Source organism: Rhipicephalus microplus, chromosome X (assembly GCF_043290135.1).
Source record: "Rhipicephalus microplus isolate Deutch F79 chromosome X, USDA_Rmic, whole genome shotgun sequence".
Taxonomy (NCBI): Eukaryota; Metazoa; Arthropoda; class Arachnida; order Ixodida; family Ixodidae; genus Rhipicephalus; species Rhipicephalus microplus.
The window spans coordinates 243,532,906-243,552,214 of record NC_134710.1 but is presented as its reverse complement, the minus strand read 5'-3'; the positions used below and the strand labels follow the sequence as shown (position 1 = coordinate 243,552,214).

At 41.2% G+C, this 19,309-nt stretch overlaps 1 protein-coding gene across 4 annotated transcripts in view; it reads left to right on the top strand.

Moving 5' to 3' along the window:
• for (cGMP-dependent protein kinase for) overlaps window positions 1-19,309 on the top strand; it is a 182,900-nt gene that overhangs the window by 139,433 nt on the left and 24,158 nt on the right. For all 4 annotated transcript variants that reach the window (XM_037414181.2, XM_075878880.1, XM_037414184.2 and 1 more), the window contains exons 3-12: window positions 4,968-5,081; window positions 6,284-6,389; window positions 9,502-9,565; window positions 10,710-10,787; window positions 11,343-11,449; window positions 12,724-12,795; window positions 13,592-13,669; window positions 14,839-14,926; window positions 15,841-15,980; window positions 18,485-18,574. In XM_037414181.2, the coding sequence (XP_037270078.2) occupies window positions 4,968-5,081; window positions 6,284-6,389; window positions 9,502-9,565; window positions 10,710-10,787; window positions 11,343-11,449; window positions 12,724-12,795; window positions 13,592-13,669; window positions 14,839-14,926; window positions 15,841-15,980; window positions 18,485-18,574 (937 nt within the window). The remainder of the gene's footprint in view (window positions 1-4,967; window positions 5,082-6,283; window positions 6,390-9,501; window positions 9,566-10,709; window positions 10,788-11,342; window positions 11,450-12,723; window positions 12,796-13,591; window positions 13,670-14,838; window positions 14,927-15,840; window positions 15,981-18,484; window positions 18,575-19,309) is intronic.

Here is a 19,309-nt window from a genome sequence, read left to right as displayed (position 1 = left end):
CTCTGGCCCTTCTAGGAGTGCACCAAGTTCTTCTTCATCAAATTGCGCAGAAGTATACAGGCTTCCTTTTTTTTTCTTTTTTTTGTAGCTCCTACATGAGGTTAACACATAATTGTCTCAGTAACGCAACATATATTGTTGTATGTATACAGAACATGAGTTAAACACTCACAAATAAAGCAAGAAAAAAACATTGACCATGAGGCAAAACACGACTGCGACCGAAGACCAGAGGCCCAATTGATCGGCAGATTGCACATCTCTCGCACGTAATATGAAGGTGAGCTTGGCTTCGTGCATTAATGTAGCAGTGGAGGTTGTATCCATATATTCTTATTAGGCTTCAGTCAATGTGCTTTATTCACCAACCATCGACTCAAACCGCCTACAGCAAAGCACCGCGGCGTACATTTGTATACGCGTCGTCGCCCGCCTATTCACACTTATGCGGCGACGGTGCTGCCACCTTTCCAATCTTGCCGCCTATACTAACGGTCTAATAGTTCAAAACGTAGTTGTGACGAATCTTTCACTGTACAAATACGTACAACATTACGATATATATGTTTCCTTCGATAAATTGTAAAGTCGTTTGTATGCGTACAAGGTGTACAACGGGTATGCTTCTCTCGTGGTGGTTCATGACAGTGGCAATTAGGGGTGTTAACTTAGCGAGAAAGTCGCTAAATTTAGCGTCTTTTCAGTCCTTCAAGCGACATTTATATCTCTTTCGAGTCTCAGTGACTTCATTGGGGACTTCCAAGTGGTAAAGTATGCCACTCAAGCCTATTACAACTACTAAGTAGGAATCTGCGCTCAAATTTAAAGGCTCGTTACCTCCTGTCGAAAACGAACGAATAAAAAGCACACCGTGCCTTCTGTAGGAGCGAATTTTATGCGAAGCTTCTCGTTTTAAGGGAACATGCTAGCGCTACCAAGATCAAGAACACATACGAATTATATTGCAGTTCTCAACAGAAGAAACTCCAGTTTTCAGCTGAAAAAAAAATTGCTATGACTGGGAAAATATTTTTAATAAAAAGAAACGAGCCTTCCTGTAGCGAAGGTGAAGCCGGTCTCTGCATGTTGATATGTGGGGTTTAACGTCCCAAAACCACTATATGATTATGAGAGACGCCGTAGTGGAGGGCTCAGGAAATTTAGACCACATGGGGTTCTTTAACGTGCACCCAAATCTGAGCACACGGGCCTACAACATTTCCGCCTCCATCGGAAATGCAGCCGCCGCAGCCGGGATTCGAACCCGCGCCCTGCGGGTCAGCAGCCCGGTCTCTGCATGTTGCGTGTTCATAAGTGAGCACACGGCTTTCCTCGTCGCTGACCACCTGTGCATGTACGCGGTAAGCTATAAACCTTTTCACGAACGTCTCCCTGTTAATATAGTTAATATATTAACTCTATGGCTGCCCTGCCACGAGTTTCTTGATTTGCAGGAAAATGACGGAGCGACAGCTATAGCAAAAAAAAAAGATAAACCTTCTTATAAAATCACGATACAAATATTACTATTTTTGTGCACATGACAATTGTGCACGCGCATGAACCGTGCACTCCATTGGAATCAGTTTCCGATAGATGGCCAGTTTTCAACACGGTGAATTCACCGCTAACTTGAACTCCCAAACAGAGCCCACAAAGGATGTTTTAAGAATGATCCCTATGCACATCTCCAAAGGACATCTTAATAGCCACCCTGTTGGGATGGCCCATATGCACTTGTCCAAAGGACATCTAAAAAACCCCCGTGTTGGGGTGTGGGACGTCGGGATTTTTTCGTGAAGTCCTTTGGATGTTGTGTGTTGTCTGGGAAACTAAAAGGTAAAATTCTGAGGAAAGTTACTATCATAATCAATAGCTTTCCGCTAAAACTGATGACTTTTGATTTTGGGATGATGCATCCTGGTGACTTCACAAAAAATGTCATAGTTTCGCCAAAATGGCGAATTAATGAATGCGATAGTGACATATTGGAATGTTTTACGAAGCAAGGCTAGCATTTTTAGGAGCAATAATAAATATAGTAAACATGCGCCTGCTAAGTAACCAATTTTCCTGCGGCGCGGCCACAGTAGATGGCCACAACAAGACTCATGCGTAGTGACGGCGCTCATGAGAAGCGCCTCCCGTGGGTAGCGCATGCGGGTAAAAAGGGCTATACGTCGTGTGTCGCCGCTGGTGGCAGTTTGTTAAGGCCAAACCTCATAAGCGCGAAAATGCACGCGACAGCGACGAGCGACGCGACGTAGATCGGCTTCGCGCGATCAGTCGCTAGCGCAGGCAAACCTCATTCACGCGACGGCTTCGGCGAGCGAATTCCACTGTTGATGGCATGAGGCCGTCTACTCGCACCAAGAAAACCGCGTAGCGAGCGGTATGCAATTTAAAAATAAGATATATTGTTGTGTAATGAAACGTAAAGTGTTCATTATTGCCTTGCAGCACTTCTTTATATGCACATGCGCGTGCATAGCACATGCGCGTGCATAGCACATGCGCGTGCATATGCGCGTGCATATGCGCGTGCATTTTCGCGCTTATGAGGTTTGGCCTTAGGGCCAAACCTCATAAGCGCGAAAATGCACGCGACAGCGACGAGCGACGAAACAGGGCGCTCGCGCGACGTGTCGCGTGCTCGTTTTTGCGCGATCGCTCGGTTCTCCAGATTTGAAACCGTCGCTCATCGCCCGGAAGTGCTGGGCTCAAGCAGCCAATAGCGAAATACCAGAAAAGACAAAGACTACATAGGTTCACGTGACCCTGCCCGAGTCACGTATGCGCAACAAGAAATAACGCAATGTTTATTACGCATGTGCATATAAAAAAGTGCTGCAAGGCAATAATAAACACTTTCCGTTTCATTACACAACAATATATCTTACTTTTAAATTGCATACCGCTCTCTACGCGGTTTTCTTGGTGCGAGTAGACGGCCTCATGCCAGCAACAGTGGAATTCGCTCGCCGAAGCCGTCGCGTCAATGAGGTTTGCCTGCGCTAGCGACTGATCGCGCGAAGCCGATCTACGTCGCGTCGCTTGTCGCGTGCATTTTCGCGCTTATGAGGTTTGGCCCTTATGCGTAGAGCACATCTACATGTGGACGGCTACTTCCGGTACACTTTTGGCACCGTTTCTTTTTTTGTCGAGATCGCAGCCCATCGATGTTCCCGCCTGTTGTTGGGGCAAGAGCCGCGCGCGCGCTGATCGTTGCGGTGATAGCTCAGCAACCATAAGCCCCCCCCCCCCCCCCCCCCCCAATCGCTCACGAGATAAGCGCGCGCGCGCAGACGAGGCCGGAAAGGTATGTTCCCTCTGCCCCTCTGCCGAAAGAAGAGGCTAGCGCATCTTTCTCCGCATATATACACGCATATACATATACGTGAATGACGACGGCGGCGACGGAAAAAACCAGCCGGTGGTCCGGCTGTTTTTTTGCCATCGCAATAAAAAGAAGTTAACAGCACTGGTGGAAATCATATTATATACTGAGCGGTTATCGCTTGTGCTGCCACTAGCACGCAACATGTTTGTAATTCGCACAGTTACCGTGCCATCATCGCTGTGTTGTCGCTTTATATCTTTCAGTAGCCATGGCAGAATGCTTATACGTATATGGTCGTCTGCAGGCGTAACCCTAGGAAGCTCTGCAGTTATGGCGCATAAGGGCACCTCAATGTTAGTGGGAAACGAAGGAACGCTGCCCAGGTGCTCTAGGTGCGCAAGCGAGCATTCTACGTGGTATTTTAACAACGGGGCTGTTTTAAATTGAGTTCAGTTCGTGCCGGGAGACCGCTTGAAACTATTGTCATCATGTCGAGGCAATAGCATGATAGAGGCTATAGAGAGAGAAATAGGGTGAGCAGGGGTGAATGGGGAGGGTATCAGGCGAGTGGCGATATGAGGGCGAGGAGAAGGGGGATAAGGTAAGCCTTGTATAGTATAGCTAGGCTGCGGGAAATGGAAATGAGGGTAAGGAGCAGTTATCTGAGGGGAAGGAGAGAGGGAAGAGTATAGCATATCCATGTATAATATATAGCAAAGGAATGGGAAAGGGAAGTGAAGGCAGGAGAGTGAAAGAGTTAAGCATAGCCATTCATAGAACAAGGGGTGATGAAGGGAACTGAGCCTGAGGAGAGGAGCTATGTGATGTTGTGGTGAAGAGAAAGGAGAGGGTAAAGCTTATCATAGCCATTTATAGTATAGGCTGCATAGTGGAGAAGTTGAAAAGGGATGTGAGTGTGAGAACACTTGATGTAGGAGTGAGGAATAAGGGTCGCATGAAACATAGCATAGCCACACGTAGTTTAGCACAATAGCAAGAAGGGGGGAAGGGAAGTGACGATGAGGAAGAGTCATGTGAGGGGGAGGAGGAAATGATGAGAGAGGCGATCTGTGGGCCGAAGGCATGCAGGTAGGCAAGTGGAGAGGAGGCTCCTTCAGTGCTAAACCATGTCCTCCTTCACATAGTTTGCGTCACTTTGCATTTCATTGCTGGGGTTCCCCTCAGCTCCATTGTGAATTGGCCTTTATGACGTTATTATAGTTTAAACCATGCATTTCTTTTTTATTTTGCAAAAAAAAAGAAAGTGAAGAACCTTTGAGAGCATATTCATGATACTTGTAAAAAATTTTTCCATAATATCAAGTTTTTCCTTTGTCACCCAGTTTTCATGTGCACACTAACCAAGCTATTATAGTTAGCTGGAATACAAAAAAGAGAAAGGAGAGCGTAGAAATAACAGAAGCTGATAGCCCAGTTTTCAAGCATGCACAGTTACCTTTTAATGAGTGAAGAGACTACATTTGTGGCGTGGTACCGTCGTAGTCAATATTAGTTGGAGGTAGCATTGTCTGTGTCGTCTTCTTGTTCCCATCTTCATGTGCTTGCCAGTTTCATAATGTTTCAAAGGTGGTAATCATGGAATCTGTGTTCCCGACTTTCTGTTCAGAGGGCAAAGTGGAGGTCACAAAGGAGAACAAATTTCTCTGCACCCTTGGGCCTGGAAAAGTGTTCGGTGAGCTGGCCATCCTCTACAACTGCACAAGGACAGCTACTGTCAAAGGTATGGACAGCTTCATAGTAATATGCAGGTATTTGTGTAAATACACTTACTTCCGTTACAGAAATAATGCAAGAAAAAGAACTACCCCCTTTCAATGTGAAATGGCACTTTTGAGATGCACATTTGCTGAATAATATTGAATCACTAATCTTGTGATGTGTGTATCTATATCTTCAAGCCATAGTTGGCAACCTTTGAGGAATAGGGCCAAGTTGCATGACACCAACGTGGTGTGGGTCGCACAGTCGGGTCGCAGGGCCAATTGGAAAAGAGGGGAGGAGTTATTTGCAGGCTAAGAGAAAAAATTTAGCAAACTGTAATTGACAATAGTGTAAAGAAATAGTGAATATAAATGCTTATGTTCAGCATACCCGCCATGGTGGTCTAGTGGCTAAGGCACTCGGCTACCGACCCGTAGGTTACGGGTTCGAATCCTGGCCTTACATGGAGATGAATATATTCGAGGCCTGTGCACCTAGATTTAGGTGCACATTTAGGAACACCAGGTGGCCAAATTTCCTGAGCCCTCCACTATGGTATCTCTCATAATCATTTGGTGGTTTTGGAACTTTACACACCAACAATTCTGATATTATTATTTTAAGCATGCAATTTTCACAAAGGTGCAATTTACAAACATTTATGTTACCAGGCGAAAACCACATTCGAGGTCAAAACTGCCATGTTGGCCATCTGATAGAGAGTGACTAAGGGGGTGGGTTCTGAAGTCATGCTAGGGGCTGCAAAATACTGCCATACGGGCCGCAGGTTGCCGACCTCTGCCCTAAAGCATAACATAGTAACCAAACAGATCTGCTGAAAGGATATACTTATCATTCCTAAAATATGGCTAGGGGCTGTAAGAAGCATTTCAACAACTTCATAAGGTTTTCACAGCTTCAAAATGGAAAAAAGAACTTGGAGCCCTTCTTAAACTTTCACACTGGTTGTAGTCTCGATGAGAGCTCTAATACTCTTCAGGAAGTCTGGCACAATTGTAAACAGTTGTTTGTAAGAGTAGAATGGACTTACAAGGAGCAAGTTAATGTTTGTCTTAATTGTGCATGAGACACATGTGCCTCACACACTCCTTTCTATGTGTGTACAGCTCAAATATTCAACTTTGAAATTTCCGTTCAGTCTGTAATTAAAGTATTATCTTCAGTGAAATGATGTATTAATGGTTTGGTCGTCTCTTGCAGCTGTCAGCGACTGCAAGCTTTGGGCAATTGAAAGGCAGTGCTTCCAGACAATCATGATGAGGACAGGCTTGGTCAGACAGTCTGAATATACTGAATTTCTTAAGAGGTAGGTGTTTATGATGCACATGGAGTACTTTTGTCTTTATTTATGACTAGTCATGATGGCCAACTGTCCGCCTGATGTTGAATTCCAATGGCGAAGTCGGAGCAACCGATGGACTCTGCGAGAAAGCACTTGACTCTGGGGTAGAGCAACACCTCTAAATCCACGATTGGAACACAATCTGCACTGCCGGACCAAGTATGGGGAGCAAGGTAGAAGGGAAAGTCCTTGGGTTGCCCAGAATACCTTCCATGTGCTATTCTGTTCCACTAACCTCACTGTCAAATTCTGTTGAATTACTGCTCGTACGTGGTTGTTTCATTGTCGCTATCAATCTGCAGCGAACTGATTTGCCCAGTCGGCCATGTTGTCCACCATTACTGCCGCAACACGTGACAGCGGCGTCACCCCCAAGCAGTCGAACATATTAGGGATAATTCGCCTAGCGGTCAAACACCCCGTCCTGTCACTGTCATGAAAGTACGACACGCCGAGTTCTGGCCCACTCCGCTGATTTTAGTGGAGTTACTTCCCTGCTCCTCAGAGTCACTCCCGCTCGAAATCCACTCCGACTTTCAGAGGTGTACCGACTCTTTCGCGAGTGGAAGGGCAAACCTACCACACTCGTCAGCTGTGATATGTATATATATATATATATATATATATATATATATATATATATATATATATATATATATATATAACCTACGAGGAAAATCGCCACAGGGGCAGTGTTGGCAAAACTTCACTATGTTATAACATAGCCTCGTAACAATTTCATTCTCCCGTGAGAACATAACTGAGTGATAACTGTTGTGTCAGAAAGCTTCGCCTTACTTGTTGGTTTCCCCAGCATGCAGCCAAGAGTGACCACTGTCAAAAGTGCCCCCCCACCCCAACTTTTCTTAGCGAGGGCTGCGCCCCCTCGCCCCCCCCCCCCCCCCGGCTGATTCGCCCATGCCGACTTTCTCATTGAAACACTTTTTGACTCCTGCCCGCACTCTGCTATTGCTATTGGAACACACTTCCTCCAAAAGGAGGAGAGAAACTTGCACCGACTCCACCATTGGAATTCAACATGAGTCTATGTGGATTACTCCCCACGTGAAAATGATTCCCATTCTCAGCTGAATTATGAAACCTGGAAAATTTTCCAGGTTCTACAATCCAGCTGAAAATGGAAATATTTCCAGCTGGAAATGGAAGGATCCTCAGCTGGAAGTAGCAAAATTTGCAGTTGCGATTCTTCATTTCCACTTAGAAATGAAACAATTTCTAGATTTAATATCACTGCTGATTCATGTGTATTAGCATGGTTTCTACAGCACCTGTTCATCCAGTGCACTGCCCAGAGCCAAAGGACATGGTGGTGAAACTTAGCAGCATTTATTTCAGCTGTTGTAGCAAGTGTTCGAACATATCTCAAAATGTTGCACGAGTTTAATCATGTCCTTGTACACCACTTTTAAAAAAGTATTCATACATAGTGAGTCAACATTAAAACGACAGTGGCACATAAAATGCAATTTTGGCGAATGCTATAGTTAAACCAATTCACATGAATAGCTCAATACAACTCTCCAAACCAGTACAATACACCTTTGTCATACACCCAAGTGCACAGCATTGCAAAGCAAGACACTCTGAATAAATGTCAAATAAATTAACTCACACAGAATTAATTACTGGCATTTGTTGCATGAATGTATACGCTCCATTAATCACGAGCACTGCATGGCACAGGGTTATTGGTGACAAGGAATGATTGCACAAACTGCCCTGTAGTACACATCGCACATATAGAAACATTGCATACTGCCAGATAGCATGACACCATGATTGCAGGCTGCATTACCACACAACTGCATTACAGGCTGCATTACCGTATTTACTGTATTGTAATGCCACCATGATTGTTACACGAGGGGTCACTTCTAATTGCACTCAGGAAAAAAAATTGACTTTGAGTGTTCCATTCAAAACAAAGCTCCTCTTTCTGGTAGCAAAAATTTGGAGAAGAAGCACGTGTTACATTATATTAAATACAGTATACAATTCATCTGCTATCAATTGTATGTACAGCAATTTTCATTCAGCTGGAATTCTTTTTGTCAACTTTTCTACTTCCTCGCTTAAACAGGAAAATTTAATGCTGAGCAAATTATTTCCAAATAGAAGCTGAAAATATAACTTCCAGAGTGAGACTGGGAAACTTCAAGCTGGATATGGCTTCTCAGTCCGGAATGATTCCTATTTGCAGCCTAGAATGGGTTTCGTTCCCAGTTGGAAATGCCATTCAACTGAAACTCGAAAACTTTCGAACTAGAAATGTAGTTTAAAGACTGGGACAGGAAAACTTCCAAGCTAGAAATGGCTATCCAGTCTGGAATAGATTTCATTCCCAATTTGCACCTGTGAATTCACATACTATTTTCATGTGGGTTATAGTTTGAAAAGCTGCCAAAAATGAAAAATTGAGTCTTAACGATATTGTTGGGGCAGTAATTCGATGTTGCTCTTAACTGTGGAGCATGCGATGTGTGTGTGTGTGCGTGTGTGTGTGTGTGTGTGTGTGTGTGTATATATATATATATATATATATATATATATACCAGGTTCTTTGAACGTCATTCACGCTGGACCCGACGTATTGTAGGCAAGAAAGGGGCGACGAAACTTTCATGGAAGCGTCTTTACTAAACGTTTTCAGCTGGTGGACCAGCTGAAAACGCTCTGACGAAGGCTGGTCCACCAGCTGAAAACGTTTAGTAAAGACGCTTCCACGTAAGTTTCGTCGCCCCTTTCTTGCCTATATATATATATATATATATATCATCTGCTGAGGCCAGGGCTAGCAGGACCAGTGCAGAAGTTATTTGTGGAGTTTCTGCTATGCTTTGCCCTTTTCATCATAACACTTTAAATCTTTCCTTGTAATAATAAATTATATTTAGGTGATTCCACTGAGCACTTTATCTTTGGAGTAGGCAATCAATGAACCCCCGCAATGTGTGTGTGTGCATGTGCACACACACATGTGATGGTTTATGCAATTAGTGCACTATCAGTTATATTGTTGCACTTTATAACACCATTCCTTATCACTTTTTTCCAGTGTGCCTACATTCAGGAAACTTCCCGAGGAAACCCTTGTGAAAATATCTGATGTTCTTGAAGAGGTATGTATGTGCATTCCTGTTTTAGAGTATGCAAAGCTGTTTCATTTGTTTGCAGTATGTTTGAGTCTAATGCTGGAAATATGGTTTTTATTTATTGCATGGTTTATAAGTCCCCATTGGATGAGGTAACTGGTTATAAAATGGGAATGCAACAGGATGGTTGAATTATAGTTTTCTATCCAATACTGTCGTTTTGTGTTTCTCTATCGGACAGATTAGGCATGCACAGAGGGTGCTTGAATTGCTTAGTACATAGTGTTAGAGGGCATGAGGGTGTCTGAATGCAGGGGATTATAAATGGGCTATTGGGTTTCTCCTCCACGGCTCTCCACTTCTGCTGAAAGGGGCTGTTGTAAGGTTTGTACGTTACAAGCAAATAATCATGGACAAGTGTCACTTGCGGGTGCTGATCAAGCCAGGCAAAATGGGAGCTAGCGTGCCATTTTGCCTCAAAAATATTCAGCTGATTCATTCTTCATTACAAACAAACCTTGATGAGCTCGCATATGACAAATCATTGGATGAATTAAAATCAGTCTCAGAATTTTCTTGCTGGAGTTGGCATATATAGAGAATTCGCTTATAATAGATGTAGGATATAATAAAAGTATATTCGCAAAGGAATCCACTTCATTGTGTCAATGTTCACTTGTTGCTGAACCATTAAAGAACATTTTTCTGGCAGCACACTTCTGGATGACCCTTTATAGCTATATAAGAATTTATTTTATATATTACTGGTGATCGGCTCTTTTAGGTACTCACATCATCTCTAACTCATGGACTCTGTAGATGGCCTCTCAAAATTTCACACTACTCAATGTGTGGTGCAGTCTATAGTTCATAAAAACTATTGGAACACACACAATATATTTTTTCAACTGTAAAGAGTAGACTAATGTGGTAGAATAACTCTTATATCTAGTACTCGCTGCTTGAGCTATAGAAAAGGACGTAACTTTGCCTGGCAGAAACTGAGGGTAGTCTAAAGGATAGGCATCTTTTTCAATTTCTAGAAAAAATGCTGTTAAGAGAACTTGAACACATTTTAACACCAAATATATGTCACCAACTGGCCCAGCTTTCAGTCCTTCTGTTAGAAGAATACTGTTTCTTAGTTTCTCTGTTAACAATATTTTTTCAGACTACTTATGCACAAGGTGACTACATCATCAGGCAAGGAGCCAGGGGTGACACATTCTTCATCATCAGCAAAGGAACTGTATGTGTATTTCTTTGACATATTACTACTTATGTTGACATCAGCATCATAATGTGGTGACGTAAAACATAACATTGCAAAAGTTGTGTTCCTCTAGCCCCCCCCCCCCCCCTCCCCTTAAAAGATATAACCACACTTGAGTCCTTGCATTTTGCTGCTCAACCTACAGGTCTTTCATAACAAATGCAGTGCCATTAGGTTCCCTCACTCTTGTAGCAGCTGAGCTGCTTTACTGAAGCAGTGTGTTAAGGGTTGCTAGTCCGTGAATTTTTCTGGGTTTCCTGCACTTGTTCTTAGCTTATCATTCAGCACTATAATTACATTGCATACGCAACTGCAGCAGGAACAGCAATAATACCCTGTTCACTTGTGCTCATTAGCAATGAGAAAACAGTTTTATGAAGGAAAAAGGAGCGAGTTGCAAGGGAAATGTTATCTCCTCTTGCACGCTCTCTCGTACACCTTTTTTATTGACTACTTAGCATGATTTAGAATTGTGAGAGAAGTTTCTGGTGCAAAGGAAATGAGAGAATTCCCGCCTTTTGGCTGTGCCAGGTCAAGGTAACCAGGAAAGCACCAGAGGAGGCCAGTAGCACAGGAGAGGAGATCTTCATCAGGACCCTTCACAGGGGTGACTTCTTTGGAGAAAAAGCACTGCAAGGGTGAGTGAGCTGCTTTGCTCTCTCTCTCATCATTTCTTCAAGATGCCCATATCTGTTCTTGCTTTTTGTCCCTCTCACACATGCACATCATGATTTTTCTAGTGTGTGATCTAGGTGAGTGTGATGCTTGCTGTCAATGATTGTGGCATTATACATCTGCTATGCGCGTAGATATGCTCGCTTGATTTTTGCATTTTTTTTCTCGTATTCGGGTACTGTATTTCATTGCTGCCGAGTTGAGCAGCCACAATATACAATATAGGAACTACCCTGTCTTTTGTCCCTTCATAGGAATGGGGTGGGGGGGTGTTCACGCTCAGTAGGGTAAGCATACCGTGTTTCTTCCTCTTCATTTTTTTATAAGATGGCGACAACATAGATAACAATGCGCATTGTCAGTTTATTATATGGTAGCTTAACTGCTGTAGCTAATTTCTACAGCACTGTTTCTTGCTTTATGTTTGCATAAATACTAGGATGTATCAAGATCTTATATGTGTTCAGTAAAATTAAGTTTATTGACCTCTCCGGGCCATTTGTTTCGCTTTAGTAAAACTTCCAAGATATTATTGCTGTGAATAGATTGGGTATATTTCATACTGTGATTACTTTCATTCGTAGAATTTTTGCATCACATAAAATGCAGACAGTAAAATATAAATTTTTCTGTGTTATTTGCAGTGTTTTGTTTACTAAATTGTGCTGATATGTGGGGTTTAAAGTCCCAAAGCCACCGTATTATTATGAGAGATGCCGTAGTGTAGAGCTCTGAAAATTTCAACCACCTGCTATTCTTTAACGTGCACCCAAATCTGAACACACAGGCCTACAGCATTTTCGCCTCCATCGAAAATGCAGTGCCCGCAGCCCGAATGCGATCCCGCAACCTGGAAGTCAGCAGCCGAGTACCTTAGCCACTAGACCACCGCGGTGGGGCTACTATAATTTTGCGCTAGAATTCTGGTGCATATTGAATGAGATGTGTGTGTGATTGCTACTTAGTGCACAGATGTACTATTGAGTATTATAAGAAAAGCATCCATCCTATTAAGTCATGTATTCCGTAACATTTTCAATGCATTATATGGAATTTGATTTATAGGAAAAAGCGGCCTTCTGAGGTGGAAGTGTCAAAAATATTAAGCTTTAAAAGTGTAATGTCCATTTTTCTTTCTTTTCTCATTCCATTTTGCTTTTCCCTTGCTGTCTTTATGTCATTTCAAAAATAGTTTCACTTTGCATCATATGCCATTTTGTTGCATTCTTTTTTACAGTGAAGAATGTCGGACAGCTAACATAATAGCAGACGATCCCGAGGGTGTGACATGTCTAGTCATCGACAGAGAGTGAGCATGCTCTTTTAGTTTCTTGTTTACCCCTTAGTATTTTCTTCTTCGACAATGATTTACCGGTACATATTGTGCAATGTGCTCAGACTAAATCTGCAGTTATTTTTCGTGCTGCTGTGTGCGTATGTAAATGCCAATAACCATAGAAACATTTACAAAGAGTATTCAGAGCATCTAAGAAAACATGTTGGTACAGTACAGTACATGCATTATACCGTAAAAGTCAAGATCAGGTAAGGTAAACTGTTATTAACTGTCGATGATATCACTGAATTCAAAAACCTTAAGATTGACCAAATTGCTCACAAATACTATCACAAACACCTTAATTGATTGTCACAAATTATGGCAGGAGCCAGTGGCAGGAGCAATCTCAGCTTATTTCCTGTATCCATCATAATGCCCAAAACTTAAAGGGGCACTAAAGCTAACTATGTAATTGGTTTAAGCTGATAAAGACTATTTTACTTGAGCACTCCTCTCTTGATAATTTCACTATGACAGCTTGATTGGCCTGGTACAGGCAGAGTAATTTTAGCTGCAACAGTTTTCTAACAGGGCAAATCTGTAAGCTGTCCGGTATATTTTTGAAACACTTTCGTGACGAAAGCCAGCTTAAGATGAGCGCGTTATGCAGTGTCATAATATTCACTGTTTCAGTGCTAAAGTACCATGGTAATTAGCAGAAAAAAAAACAAAGCCTGTTCATGTTTTGTGGCTACATGCTCTCATCTCATGGACTTAATAGCGTTTTGTCTCTTTATCTTTTGAACACCCTTCCCCTTCCCTTTAGCTCATTCAACCAGCTGATGAGCAACATTGATGAAATTCGAGGCAAGCAGTATGATGAGGATGTGGGTGCAAGACAAAGGTGGGACAAATTCTCCTATTTCACATCTCTGAATTGCTCGGTTGATTAAAAATTTTACTGATAAGATATTTATCACCCTGAAATTGCAAAATCTTCTTAGAATGTTTATTATCCCTTTTAGTTGGCTGCAGCATAACAGTTTTTCATGCCCTCATAAGCAATCTACATTCAAAATTGTTGCCTTGAGAAACATTGAATACACCTTATGATATCTGCAAGCCAACAAGTACCACACCTTTCACTGATATACACAAAAGTAACCGATGATTCTGGTTTTGCTAATGTTATTGTTTGGCAAACTCATTCACACTGCCCTTGTGTACAGTGCAAGCAGTTAATTGGCTAACAATGTCGACTGCCTATAACAAATTTTAAATCTTCTTCCGTACTTGCTTTATGATTTGTGCCAAGCACAGTTTTTGTTCTTGAAAAGACATCGCTGACATCAGCTGCATGGCCAACACTGGCTTTCATAGATGGTTGCTACTTAGCGGCCCATATACAAACTTCATTCATTCTTTCAATAGAAACTTTACCAAGTTTTATTTCTGGCTTGCATACATATAGATATGTGATTTCGCTCTTGTTGTTTTTATGCAAAAATGTTTCCAAGTGGAAAGTTGAGGCAACTAACTGAATTTGGCATTTCTTTACTCTCTCTAATACGTACCATTTAAATAACAGGCAATCCTTTTACATGGATACTTACATAAATTTTCACAATAGATCTAGTTAAGTAACTGGTGAGACATTGCAAAAACTACATTGATTTGCTCAATGATATCCGTAATAGTATTTTGTGGGTACCCTGTGAGGTAGTAGGTAGTTCAGCTCAAGTTGCTTTAAAGATATTCTGTACGCTATGCAGCATACTTCTAGCCTTTCTTGATTTCATTGTTTATAACTGCATACATGTAAGCACTGTTGTGATAAGAGGCAAGAACAGCAATTGCCTATTTTTGCATATTGGTATGTATGTGTCAAGAGGTTGAATCATTCTAATTTGCTTCTCTATTTGTTTTGATGCTTTCTTTGGAAACCTATCGTATGGGTAAGCATGTCACGTTGTGTAAGAAGTGTTTTTACTTTATATACATTCATAGTGCCTTTTATACGTTATATAGGGTGCATCATTGTTCTGAGTTTCTTGTAATTTCTTCTTTAAACAGGATCAATGAAGAATTCGCAAACTTGAAGCTGAGCGATCTCCGTGTAATAGCTACACTGGGAGTTGGTGGCTTTGGCCGAGTTGAACTGGTAGGAAAAAATTACCATGATAACCATCTTTATTTGATATTGATAATGTCTGGCTATGCAACTATTTGGAAAAATATTTGTTCTGCTCTTACGTCTTGAGTAAAGTGCTGCATTAAGAAATGGCGTAGCATATTAGATGTACTATAATAATTGCAGTCAGTTTGTTTCATGTCATTAAAAAACCCAGTTATTAGCAATCCTTGTTACGTGTATGCAAAATATGTGACAATTTCTGCAAGCTTTCCTTTCAACGTGCCAACTGCTTACAAAGCGTTTCAACTGCTTATACAGCGTGTCTGTTACACTGCACAAGTAAAAAATTTAGTGCTGCAGTTTGGCAGTGCAAGGCTATCATGATTAACCAAAGGATTTTCATGACATAATGTTGGTTCACAGGCAAGAACACTCCCAAATGAGAAGACTTGGAATAGAACGTACTAATATTAGGTAAACTTGTACCTGAGAAGCCGAGCTACTCTTTTGTAACAACCGTTCTAGAAAGCACAGTCAGCACTTGTCATACTAAGTCACTTTGCTTGACTTCATCAGCTAACATTTATGCGTAGATGCATTTTTGTACACTTCAGAGTAGTCACTGGCACACACATCAGCTCAGTAATGTACTGTTATTTCAGACATGCACAGCATGATAATTATTGCCCATCATACTGTCAGAAGACAACTTTTACAAATTTTCCGATACTGTTGATGTGTCTTGCAAAATAGCAAAATGATGATAGTCGGGGGAAAGAGAACACTGGCAGAAAGTAAAACATATCTGTAACAGTGAATGACAGTGTACATTACATTTATGAACAAGCACGCAGAAACATTTCCTAAAAATAGTCATGATTCTTCATGCATTTTGTCGTTAACTTAGTCTGATTCACTTGTTTGGTTCTTGCCTTCTTTAGGTACAAAGCATGCAAGACCCAATGCGCTCATTTGCACTGAAGGTCATGAAAAAGGCACAGATTGTGGAGACAAGGCAGCAGCAGCATATCATGTCTGAGAAGATGATTCTGGAGGAAGCCAATTGTGACTTCATCATTAAGTGAGTTTAGGCCTTCAAGAGTAGTGTCTATTGCAAGCAAACAGATACCTCTATGCATGCTGTGCATGAAGCCAATTGTGACTTCATCATTAGATGAGTTTAGGCCTTCAAGAGTAGTGTCTATTGCAAGCAAGTAGATACCTCTATACAGCTTGTGTATACAATGTTCCATGTTACTTGAGCAAAGAATAAAAATAAAAGGTGCTTTGGGAGTGAATTGACTCACACACATACAATTAACAATAACACACACACACACATGTATATATATATATATATATATATAGTTATCATACTCTCTGCTATTTTTTTTAATTTTGCAATAACCAACTGAATTACCAATATTTTTGTTGCCTGAAGACCCAAAGTATGATCGCATGGTAAGCACCTTGAGAAACCACCAACTGAATGGTTTCCTGTACATTACACCTTATGCAGTCCTTTTTTGCACATTGCAAAGAAAGCCCTCGAAATATGAAAGAAGCCGAGGGACATAGCACTAGTGTACTGCTACCATGTTGTTCTCAAGCATGGAATCAGTAAACCGGGTTGCTGGGAGCATATGAGTGCATTATTGCCTTGGCAGCACTCAGACAGCAGCATGCATTTGCACCATGATACAACAGACACTAGGGGCCCATAGGCCAATTGGCCTCCAGTGTTTGTTTATTGGATCATAGTGTTATGAATTTTGTTGGATCATAGTGCATGAATAACACAAATAGTTTACAATGCTGTAGACTGTACAGTAGTACAGTTTTTGGCTGGCACCCTGTGTATTAAATGTATATTAAAGCAGCGGAATTCTATCTGCTCCATTGCATTAATTTTTGCTTGCCCATGCTGGAATATATCGGCAGCCTTTGGCATGCAAACATTTAAGGTCTTATATCATAACAGTTGCAAATAAAGCCGATTTCCAACTTGCTTGCATCAAACCAGCCAAACTTACTCAACCCCGTGCATTATCAATCGCGTGTTCATTGGGAGGGGGGGGCAACAGTGGAATCGAAATTGTCTGACCTTGGTCTGCCGCGCTCGGAATGCTTCTCAAGTCATTTTCGCCGCAATGCAATCACGTCGTGCGAAAAAGCATACCAAAATTGAGAAAGGGCTATTAGCTGGCATGGGACGCTGCTCATTTGGTCCTTGAATTTCACAAGTGCATGCACGCATAATAACGAGTGCCAGTATGATTGCTGACATTTAAAAAACCTGACTGGCGCTCATTTAAAGCTACTTATGGTGTTGCTACGACCCTGAAACACAAAAAATAAAGACGCATGCCAGTTTTCTTTTGTCACGTAACGAACCCCCCACCCTTGCACTTTACAAATCTCGAATTTCAAAGTCCCCAGGTTGGTAAGTATAACTTGTTTCTGTACAAAAGTGCATATATTGCCCTTACTCTTGTTTATGAACTGATATTCAAACAAAATCCTAGGGTCTCCTTGAATCATAATTACCCAGAGCCTACTTTATATGTTTTAATTTCACCAGAAATTTCCTTGTCAAAATTGGAACATGTGCTTCATTGTGTTTCTAAATTCAGTTATATAAACAGTAACTCATATTTCAACCTTTGGGCTTAAAAAAAAAACAGACTTAAGTCCAGGGGAAGACAGAAGCTATAAAGAAGGAAAGCTATGGAAAGCAGTTGCAGTCTTGAAAAAGACACATTCGCTTGTCGAAACGGCAGCTCTAGCAACACCCCATGTTCACGATCATTTGATTATATATGTTATGCAAATTCGTCAGATGGTCATGCATCACTGTTACACCATGTCGTCTGACCATTGGTGTAAATGTGTGATTCAAGCCATCTCAGTATCTCTTCTTTTAGTGCAACATCAATTATATGAACGCTCGAGGAGCATATTTGCTGTCAGTGTCGCCGTTTCTGTGTGGTTCACAGTATTCACATTGGATGTTTCATATGTGTAAGTGAAAGCTTGCAGACAGTGAAGACTCGTCATTGCGTTGGGTCTCTTAATGTTTACTGTAGCATATGATAAATATATGAATATATATATAGGGACATATGACAAACATCACTATAGTGATGTTTATCTATGCTCCAGCTTTTCAGGATGAGTCTTTGGCCACTTATGAGGATGAGTATCATCTTATTTAGCATAAGCGCTATCATAACTGGCCATAAATGTTTTTTAATAACAAAAAATGAAATTTTAAAAGTTTGGGCAAGGTATGTGCTCATTGCTAGTTTTTTCTCTTCATATTCAATAAATTCTTAAAATATTGTTTTCAATCCTACTTTTTTTTTTCAGAGTTCTGAAGCTGTTTCTTTGACATTGATTCTTTTATATTCCACACATAATTCTATGTCAAAATAAAAAGTATGGTATAGTAGGTTCTGCTATCGCTAATATTTATTCTAATAAGAAAGTGAAAAATAACTCGGAGAAGGAGAGTAAACTTTGTGCTTGAAGGTTGCCCTGAAAATCTGCTTTTTCATAGGTTCGATTATCTCTTGCATGCTGCAGGTTGTACAAGACATTCAAGGACAGAAAGTACCTGTACATGCTGCTTGAGCCATGTCTAGGCGGGGAGTTGTGGACCATCCTTCGAGACCGGTGAGCGACACAATCTCTTGCACCATGCCCAGCAGCTAAAGTTTGTACTTGTTGGCTTACAAAAAAGTCCAAAGTGCCACTAAATTCTATGTAAAAATGGAGGCTACCCTCACTCTTTTTTTTTCTTTCTACTACTAGTATGTACACTGTTCAAGGTTCCTTAACTCATTTTACAGTAACATTAAAGCACTGAAGCTCTAGTACTCCTTTCTAAACATTGCTATATAGTGAGAGGAAACCTGAAGATATTCAACAAGGAGTGAGATTGGCGTCTTCAATTTAAGATGATGTTACCTCAATTTTTATTATCCTGTGAGAAGAATTTGTAATTTGTGAAAACTGGAAAGATGTTTTTTAGCTTTTTTGTGTGTGTTAGTATGTTTAGTGCACGTTTTCAATGCATAGGCTTTGGGTATGCGGTAGTATGCTTATTTGAGTTGACATCAGAGATAAAACAAGCAGGCAGACAGTTTTTCAACATACTTTTTGCAGGCTCTTCCTTTAATGATGTCACGTGATGCCTAAAGCATAAAAAAGGCTTTTTAACATTTTCTTAATTGTTGCATTGGCACTCTTATTGAAAGTACTCAGTGTCACTTTACACTGTGTCACTTTACAAGCTGGTTTGTGATGATGAAAGTTCAGCACTGCCTAGCCAGAGTGTAATTTATTTTTCCTGGAAGTGAATCAGTGGCATGTACACCCGTGACTGAAAGTGTTTTTCATTGGAAATGG